Source organism: Diuraphis noxia, unplaced genomic scaffold (assembly GCF_037042655.1).
Source record: "Diuraphis noxia isolate RWA-SAM2 unplaced genomic scaffold, SU_Dnox_SAM2 contig0005, whole genome shotgun sequence".
In the NCBI taxonomy this organism is placed as follows: Eukaryota; Metazoa; Arthropoda; class Insecta; order Hemiptera; family Aphididae; genus Diuraphis; species Diuraphis noxia.
In genome coordinates, this window is record NW_028301715.1 from 16,352,112 (window position 1) to 16,362,206 (window position 10,095).

The 10,095-nt window shown below is 28.9% G+C and overlaps 1 protein-coding gene across 2 annotated transcripts; it reads right to left on the reverse strand.

Moving 5' to 3' along the window:
• Positions 1–550: 550 nt before the first annotated feature.
• LOC107171629 (M-phase inducer phosphatase 1-like) lies at positions 551–7,975 on the reverse strand. Of its 2 annotated transcripts, none has more exons than XM_089228313.1 (11): positions 7,553–7,975; positions 6,537–6,733; positions 5,957–5,987; positions 5,721–5,883; positions 5,430–5,545; positions 5,226–5,361; positions 5,029–5,160; positions 4,663–4,960; positions 2,997–3,165; positions 2,743–2,928; positions 551–976 (listed from the first exon to the last, which is right to left on the reverse strand). In XM_089228313.1, exons 2-11 carry the CDS (start codon positions 6,688–6,690, stop codon positions 700–702), a joined length of 1,662 nt encoding a protein of 553 aa, XP_089084439.1. In that variant the 5' UTR covers positions 6,691–6,733; positions 7,553–7,975; the 3' UTR covers positions 551–699. The 2 variants fall into 2 exon arrangements, with proteins under 2 accessions (XP_089084439.1, XP_089084440.1); XM_089228314.1 differs by lacking the exon at positions 7,553–7,975 and adding an exon at positions 6,832–7,523.
• Between the last annotated feature and the right edge of the window lie 2,120 nt (positions 7,976–10,095).

A 10,095-nucleotide genomic window follows, 5' to 3' on the forward strand; every position in this document is an offset into this window, starting at 1 on the left:
TATAATATAAAATTGTAACTAACAGCCGATGACATAAATAAATATATTAAAATATAATATAATGTACATATGATCTCATAACTATTAATAATTCAGACATGAAAAAATTAAATTAAATAAATAAATATGTTATTTTTAAATACTTAGCTTTACTACGAGTATATTTTACACATTTTACTAACTACACATAAAATGCAGAACACAAATGGCAAAGCAATATGAAAAAATAATTAAAATGAATACATCATTCACTTATATCCTAGTAATGCATTTTAAAAAATAAAATTAATCCTACAAGTCTTTTTTTTTAAATTTTATGTTCTATAAAAAAATCACATTGCACTTGGCAAATATATCAAATCACACAAACACACGTACATAATAAACTATATGTATGATTTTATATTAACGATCTAATCAAATAACTGAAACCACAAAAACTGACGATTAAATGATAAATATTAATGGTTTTTTTTTTTTTTGGAAACTTAGCTAACAGTGCTTTTACTATAATATAGCATCACAAAAGTTATACAAAATTGCACTGGGATCTAATTTAATACTTCAACATATCAGTTTTAAAACAGAAAAAAATTGGTTAAATTGTTAAAAAGAATAAAAATAAAATACGAAAAAAAATCAAAAAAAAAAAAAAAAATCTCAACACTTATTTACATGAAAGAAAAAAGAAAAAAGTAATTAATTAAAACCCAATCGCTTGAGTGTATTTTTGCCAGCTAATCGTGGCGCTGCATCATTGTGACAAGCCCAGGTTTTTGATTTGGACCTAAACTTTCTTAGTTCTGAGGTGTGGGCAGGATCATACATTGACCGATAGCTAGACGGCACACACAAATTACTGTGTTGACTGTAAAATTTACAGTATCCCCCATCAAGCAAATACATTTCTGGATAGTCCAAGTAAGGATAACACATACTGTTTTTTTGCCTATCTGCATTACGTAAGTACCGTGACCTATAAAACAAACAAAACAAGTTATAATTTATTCAGTTAACTTTAAAAACAATGTGAAACAGCTCAATCATATTTTATTAGTACCTTAACATTTATAGGATCAATGTAACTATATTTTAGTGTATATTATTTTGCAATGATAAGATTAAAACCTTATAACATAAAAACAACATTAACAATTGTCTCGACTATTATTGAATCGGTGAATTGTATGCTTTATTTAGTAGCTAAATATTTTCAATAGTTAGATATAACAAAATAATTTTACATTTGATTTAATAAATCATTATTACTAAGTAGACTTTTCTGTCTTCAAAGGGTTAAATATGTTCCACCAAATATTTAAAAAATATTTCTTAATGTCATCCTAAGTAAAGTTTAATGTACTAAAAAAAGCGGGTAAGTGGATGTCGTTCTGCTGTACATTAGGTGGTGGGGTGGACCTATGACTAGGGTAGGTTAGATTTGAATGCAATTATAGGTATCATTGCATATGAAAAACGATTCTGGACGGAGATGATTTGTCAGTCTAGGGTACATTATATTTAATTATTTAAATATTGTCATAAATTCTATTTTGAAAAAAATATATTATTTTTCAATTAGGACGCATTTTGAATAAGGCAAGGTTAATCAATTTTTCCAAAAACATTGCATGTAGTTATCATAATTCATAATACCCTATATTATCATAGTTATACATATACTTGGTTTGAGGATAAATCGTTATCATTACGCGATTTCATAAAAATTTAAAACTCAAACGCTCAAAACATTTTTCCAATAATGTGCTTCAAATTTTCTGTATAGCTATTTATTTGAAGCAAAACTTAGTGTTGAATTTTTTAACCTTGGATATAAATACAAATAATTTTATGAATTTTGAACTACAAAATAATTTGCAAATATTCATGGTTTTGACAAACTTTTGTCAATATTTGAACTTCAAACGCTTATAAAAAAAAATGTTGCATATGTATTCTCATAATTTTTTAATCACTATAAGAATAACTTTTGAGAAACTTTGTATTAAATTTTCAAGTATTTTGATTGAGCCAAGTAAATTTTATCAACATTTCAAAAAAATTTCAGTTATCAATAAATATCTCAAAAAAAGTCATATTTTGAAAATTAAATCATGTAAAGAAAATACCAATCTAAATAACTGGTAAAATTTTCAAGGATCTATGACTTATACTTTTTGAATAATAACAAATATTTAAAAACGTTTGAGGATAACTCGTTATCGTTACGCTATTTTGTAAAAATTTAAAATTCAAACACACTTAATATTTTTCCTATAATGATGCTTAGAGTTTTCTCTATAGCTACTTGAAGAAAAACTTATTATTGTATTTTTAATCCTTAGTTATAAACACAAAAAATTCCCGTTTTTCTGTCATTTTTTCTTTGTTTTTCTCGATTTTTTTGAAAACTGTTGGAAAATGTTTATTTTTGACCTGTATAATGCACCAAGGATATTCACTTTTTCACCAGAAACCACCCCTAAAGTTTGAAATTGAAGCATTATTTCGACAAGTTATGCTGTACACAGACACAAAAACATAAAAAAAATACACATCATTGTAAAATCAATCGATCATCACTTTGTTTAGAATCTAAAAGACTACTTATACATGTTATGACCTCTCACCGGGCTGAGTATAAATATAAAATAATTTAAAATTTATCATAATTAATGGATTGTAAAAGTTAAAAACAAATAAAAAAATTAAATTAAATTAAATACATTAAATTATACTCACAAACTTGGACCTCTTTCCGAAGAAAATTCACAGTGAAATATCAACACATTTCTCTTAGCATTAACTTTATCAGTTTTTTGAGATTTTTTACCCAACTTGTTTTCAGTAAAATCTTTAAATAGTTGCTCTTTAGTATATATATTGATTGCACCTCTAATATGACCACCTTCATACTCATATGGATATCTACAAATGAAATAAATTAATAAATACAAAACATAATTTTACTTACAATAGATTTATATTGAAATTACCTGCAATCTATTATAAGATAGGAGTCGATACAATCATTGAATGAGCCTTCCAATAAATGGGCTAATGTATCAGGAGATATGCTACGGAGATCTGCATGACGACCAAGTGATAACAAAGGCAATATAAATGATTGACTGAAGTCACCAATTAAATTTGATGCATTATCCTCTGAGAAAATATAAGAATTATATTTTTTTTATATATTTTAAGTTTTAAGACTAAAAACTATTGTGTTATTTAAACAATGGAATCCAAAAAAAGTAATTATAAATAATATTCATTATTTATCATAATTCATTTTTTTTTACAATTTAACTAATTTTTAGTAACAAAAGAAATTTTTATTCAAATGCAAAATATCCTTATTACAAAATATAATAATGTTAAAAAAATAATTTTAAGAAGATGTCAGTTAACTTCACCTAACTCTTATTACTCTGATACTTTCAGACTTTCAAGTTAATTATATTTTAATTTAATATTAAGATTAGATTTATGTTAACTCATCATTTGTTTTCTTTCTTTATAGTGAGGACGAAATATATCATATAACAAATTTTTGTTTATCAGAAGCAGGGTATGATAAATTTTGAATTATAATATACTACTCATCAGTCATCACTGATAAAAATAGATATATAGAAAAAAAGCAAACGTATAAAATCATATCATGTTCTTAATGTAAAGTTTATAAAAAGTCAATTCAATTTAGTCTCTAACACTAAAGCTAACAACATAAGATAGTTTTTGATGAACTTCGATTTGTGAAATAACTAAATTGAGTCAGAAAAAACAAATGCTGATATTATTTTAATCATAAGCATTTAAAACATAGATTTGTTTAAAGTAATGAAAGCGATATATGGGTAGGTACTAGGCATGGTAGCCTAATTCTTAAACAAGCAGGTGAGTTTACCTCAATATGGTAGAAAACAATTTTTCTTGTATAATATACTTCAAAATTTAAAGTATATACAAGATATATTTAGTTTAAATAAATGTGAATAAAAACAATTAATTAAATAAATACAAATCAAGCAACATTAGTTATAAAAAACAATTTATATATTGTATTAATGTCACATTTGCACCCTTATATACGGAAAATCAAATATTTAACCGTGAAAAAACAAAATAAATAGTTTGCGCGTTTAATATTAATAAAACTTAAGTATGACACATCTTTATGCAAAATTTTTTTTTATTTAATGGTTTATCATTACTTACTGCTATGCAAAATAGGTCAAAAACCAGAATGTAGAAACTACCAACTATGAACACAATGCTCTACAATATTATGTTAAAATAGACTCAAGAGCTTTTAGTACTATAAAGTCACAACAATGACACAGACATTGGCTCCAACTTGATATAAATAACAGTACCTAGTATTCAGTATTTATATATTCACATTTTTAGAAAAAAATATTCTGCATTGGAGTACAATTAAGAATAAAAATCATAGAACACAAAATAAAAATAAACTCAATTGAAATATCAAAAAAGTAAGTAGATATATGTATGGTTTTAATTATATAAATTAACTAATTTTCTGTAGCAGATTAATTATTCTATTTTCCTGGTAATGAATTTATTCCAACAATTTTGTAAACAAAAAATAATAATTGAATTGTTTAATTTTAAATGTATAAGTATATTACTCACCTTTCTCAAATGCAGCTTTAATTGTGGCTTCATTAGTTGAGAATGACCTTCGGATCTTGGAAACACTATTTTTGCGAAACCCGTAATCAAAGAGTGTAGTTTTCTTGTGTGATACAGGAGCAGTTAAAGAAGTATTTCCAGTGTCTAATCTAGGAGAATCAAATGACATTGAAAGATCAACATTAGGCTTCAACCTTTTAGATACAATTGATTTTTCAGAGGGACATTCGAATTCATTAAACAATTTACGTTTCTTCACAACAACATCAGTGTTTTTAGTTTCTTCAAAAACCAAATCCTATTTATAAAAAAATACAATGAGAAATTGAAAAATATATATATATATATTATGAAATAATTCCTTACAATTTTCCGAGGTGTCTCTGAATCGTATTTAGAATTTCTTCGTCTAACGATAGGTTTAATTATTGGCGATTGCAAAGCAAAAATATCTCCATCAATTAAAGTATTAAATTCAACCGGTAGTGAATCTTGAGACTTCAACCATCAATAATAATTAAATTATAGAATTAAAATATAATGTATTATAATTTAATATTTACCAATCTTGCTGGAGAATTAACGTTGTCTAGAAATGGATCATCTACATCTGGGATTCCTTTGTGACAAATAATTGTATCCGATCGGGAAATATTTAATGATGAATTTTTCTTTTCAATCGCAGTTTTGGGTTCAAATCTTCATGCACAATAAAATATTTTTTCAGTTAGAAATAAAAAAAAAAATTACTGATTTTTGGAAAATACCTGGTTAATGACCTGGAATCTTCAGAAAGCACCGAATAAAAACCACTGTCTTGTGAATTAGGATCATGATCTTCTAATGGGAGACGACCTCTTGCATTACGATTGTGCATCAAGAACTACAAAATAATACAACATCATAACTATTAATTAATAATTAAGAGAAAAAATATTATTTCATAAAGAATTTTATTCAAATTTAATTGATTATAATAAATTACTACTTACTAGTTAGGTAGATACTACAAATAATTTATTAAAATAAGTTTAAATAATTATAAAAAATTAAATTACTGTTGGACTTGATTGAGATGGTGATAAAATTGATTTAGAGACCATCGTATCCATACAATTAGTTGAGTTTTCTTTCTCAACTGGACTATTTATTACTTTTTGAAGCATCAAACATTTTAATGTTGGACTATCGTTAACATTTTTTGAACTTCCTTTGAATAATCTATAATAATATAATATACAGTTGATTAAAAAGAATACTAAGTCATAAAAACATCTATTCACATATTATTTACCTGGCATTTGATGAGCTGTTGAAATCGTGATCTATAGTTTTCGTTTATTTAAATGAAAATAGAAAATCATTTTAATTAATTAAATTATACAACAATATAATTATTTTAACACACACACAGTGATTATTTTAATACAAAACATTGAAAAGTCCATACCTCTTAGTATATCTCAATAATTGAAAAATAGTAATAAATGACCACAATATATTTTTATATCAAGCATTCAAGTGAATATTTATCCAAAACAAAAAATTAGAGAGAAAGGTAAACATGGATGAATATAATTTAATATTAATGAATGTAATATTAAATATGGAATTTAAAAGAAAAATCAATTTTTGATATTACTAAGTAGATGAGGATATATTGAAACATTTTGAAATTTAAACAAATTATGGCTGTAGTGCATACAACATTAATTACGACATAGATATTAACCATGTGTTCATGTATTAGGTATGTATATAATTTGGTAAAAAAGAATCAAATAATTAGAATTAGATATGATATTGATCAATATTTAATTAAAAATTCATATAATATAATGGTTTGAAATATTTTAAATAGTGTTTAAATTTACCATGGAGTATGTTATCATAACATTTTTTTGGAGTATCGCTGGGTTCAGATAATGTTAGTTTGCGTCTGACTGTTAGTGATGTTCCTAGACAATTAGCTAAATTTGTCATTGGTGATGGAACTTCTTGGATTGTCCTATCATTGAATGAACTCATTTTAACAATTTATTTACTGGCTTTAATGTATTGAGTATTAAAACTGTGAAAAAAACAATAAATTTAATTATTTCATAATGATTAAGTAGAAACACAAGCATCTATTACAATATGTAATTACTTTGGTAATCACCTACTTACCTAGGTACTTAACAAATTAAGTAAATGAATATAATTTGGCTAATGACTACTACCTACATATTGTTAATTATGATTTAATTAAATGGTACCTTCTTTGAGAAAACACATACAAATTTAATGGGTTTAATCCAAGAATCAAGATGCAAATAAAATTAATATTGAATTTAAATTTAGTTTACTTATGGTACCAGGGTAATGTGTAGTAGTTACTAGTTCCACAGCTGTGTGATATTTTGTAAATCAGATTAGCTCATACAATCAACTATGTAGGCTTATCAGCCAGTGTTGTGAACAACAAAAATCAAAAAAATGAACTAAAAGCTAGGCAAGCCATCAAACTGTGAATTGGTTTGGATAAGTTGTAGGTACACTTCTTAAACTATTGTGGATGGAAACAGTTATCGAGAGTTATCGGCACTAACAGTGGAAGTGTACGCCAGACATGAGAGACATAACAAAAAAAAAGTGAGCAAAACATTAGAAACAAAATAAAGAGTGCTGACGACCAATGGAATATTGTCTTTGACGTGTAGGTATTATTGAGATGTACCAAGTTATAGTTGTGCTGGTCGTCGTCGTTTTGGTTTTTACCAAAAACATCATATTTAATTCGGATGCAAACGGGACAAGCAGAAACGGTACATTCCCGGTTCGCACAGACTAGATAACTGTATGACGTATGTGCATAGTGCAGTTGTTGTCGTTCGAATTATTTACTCACTGTTTACAACGTCAACTGCTGCTACTGCTACACAAGTCGATGACCTGCGAACGACACATCGTTTCTAGTCCGCGACAACAACCGTCGGTGAATTCAGTCGTCGCCGTTGCTTACGATTCTCACGGGTGGTGCAGGTGGAGCCGTAAAAACGATAGCGAGGAAAATTAAAAAGTGAAAATTACTGTAACGACGAATGAACTCGGTACCGAACGGCCGCCGTCGGGCGATACAGTGTTATATTATTGTGATATTTTAACAACAATAATATTACAACGACAACGCTCGGGCCGGTCCGTTTCGGTTGTTTTCTTTTTCAAAAAGTTTAACGGGCGACGTGGCTACGGCGGCGGCTGAGGTGGTGGCGGTGGTGGTGGTAGCTGCTGTGCCTCGGGCCTATGATCACCATCAGTATGAACCGGTAGTCCGAGTCCGACGGAATCGGTTACGGGCCGCGGCCACCAGGCGGCGTGCCGGTCGCCGTCGGCGGGGACGACCGACCGTATGTCGTCGTGTCGTCACGGGCTCGCTCACAGAGGTCTGGGTCGGCGGCGGGCGGGGGAGAGCGCACAAAGACCGTACTGCTCGGTTCGCGCTTTTCCGCTGCCGCCTGCCGCTGCCGGTTCGACAACCCCTAGCTGCGACGGACCGTGGACGCGTACCTACTACTCGGCTATTATCATTATTATTATTATTGTAGAATTTTATGCGTTTCGCAATAGCGCGCGTGCTGCCAATCCGTTACCGCGTTGATGGTATAGCACGCAGAACACAATACACGGGGAATTAGGGACCCACCGTGATGTGGCAAGTGACGTTTTTTTATACTTTCGCCCAATCACCCGCACGCCGCTACAACACTGGATTATAATAATATAATATTACACGGCCTCGTCGTCGTAGCAGCCAAGCACACTCGCGTCACCGTTTAAAGGGGTGCATACACATAGGGGGTTAAGAGTGCAGTCAGGCCCGAAAATCTACGCATTAGGATTTGGGGGTGCCAAAATTATGGACATTATACGTCCTGTGTATATAATGCTTCGTGCCGAGATTTTGTTCGTGGCACACAAAACTTCTATAACGATAATATTGCAGCGAATTGAAGTCGCTATGTAGTGCCTCTACTGACTATAGGTGTATAAAGATTAGAACATGCCTATACAAGGTCAACTCTTAGACAACACGATTTAGAATTATAATATTATATATAGTCGAGTTGAAAACAAAATAAAAATGTCGAGAATGACGCAACGGTGAACTACACATGATAAGCTATAGATTACCAAAAATGCCAGAATATAGTTTAAAATCAATAATCTGTTCAGATAGGAATTTTGGGAGTACTATGGTTTGGACTTCTGAAGTAGTTCTGAGAAAGATTACAGAAATCCAACCGGGATACGCGTGTAATCGTTATTGAAAGTATACACATTATAAATAGGCATGACGATGAGAAATTATTTTTCAATTTACCACGTACCTGATACATGTTATGATCACATAAAAATATAAAATCTACTATGAAATTGTGGAAAAATTCAACATTAAGTAAAATCCATGGACAATAAATTCACCGAAAATAATTAAATATAAATATAAATATTTTCATTATTTTATAATTTTATAATTATAATTAATGATGATGTTAAATTCAATTTTGATACCTAGTTGATGTTTTCCTGGTATACATTTAATAAGCATGAGTAATTAAATGTAATAAAATATATAAGTTTGAAAAATCAAGTATAACATAATATTATAATTCATAATTATAATTCTCCACTTAATCGACTTTAAATTGAAATTATAATATGATCATTACATTTCATTTGTTTCTTTTTCATTGATCAGGTTTAACGCTTGTAATAATAATAGTTAAGATACAAGTGGAATTGTGGAGTGGATACGTATACCAATGAACTACTTATCAATAAATTGCATTTTTGTTAAGTACCCAACTGTTGATAATTGATAATTATTTAGATATTTAATTTAATTTACATTGTTCTGTACGCTTACCAATATAATTTAAGTACCTAAACTATACTTTGTTTAAACAGTAAAAATGCTGGGTAAATGGGTAATATTGACAAATAGGTATTTTAGTATTTAAAAATATTTAGCTCCATTAGAATTTTTCGAGTTATCATCAACGAAATATTTTAAAAATATAAAATAGTACAATAATTGCAGTGTGGCAATGGCTTGGACTATTTCCCTCGGTGCGTTTATTTTTCTGAGTCTTTTTCCATCCACCCATACTATATGTCCGTCATAAAATTTAACCTATTATATAGGTTAAGGGTTTTATTTATATAGTATATGTATATTCCATATTATTACCTTATTTTAGTCATTTCCAGATGTCACCGCGTATAATCGCAGGTCTGACATATTAATATATAGTTCGATATATTGACCGTCCTGGTTAATTCTTTGCTATATGACCGATTATAAGCGTACAGGTTTATGTAGTGTACTGAGTTCACTGCAATAATTTCTGTATGATTTATCTGTGTAAATTCACCACTAAAAATTTTCGC

Coding starts and splice junctions, on each gene's coding strand:
- LOC107171629 (XM_089228313.1), bottom strand. CDS start 6,690: ATGAGTTCATTCAATGATAGGACAATCCAAGAAGTTCCATCACCAATG. Junction 5,546..5,720: donor CATCTCAATCAAGTCCAACA/GTAATTTAATTT, acceptor ATTATTTTGTAG/TTCTTGATGCACAATCGTAA. Junction 2,929..2,996: donor TATCTTATAATAGATTGCAG/GTAATTTCAATA, acceptor TTTCATTTGTAG/ATATCCATATGAGTATGAAG.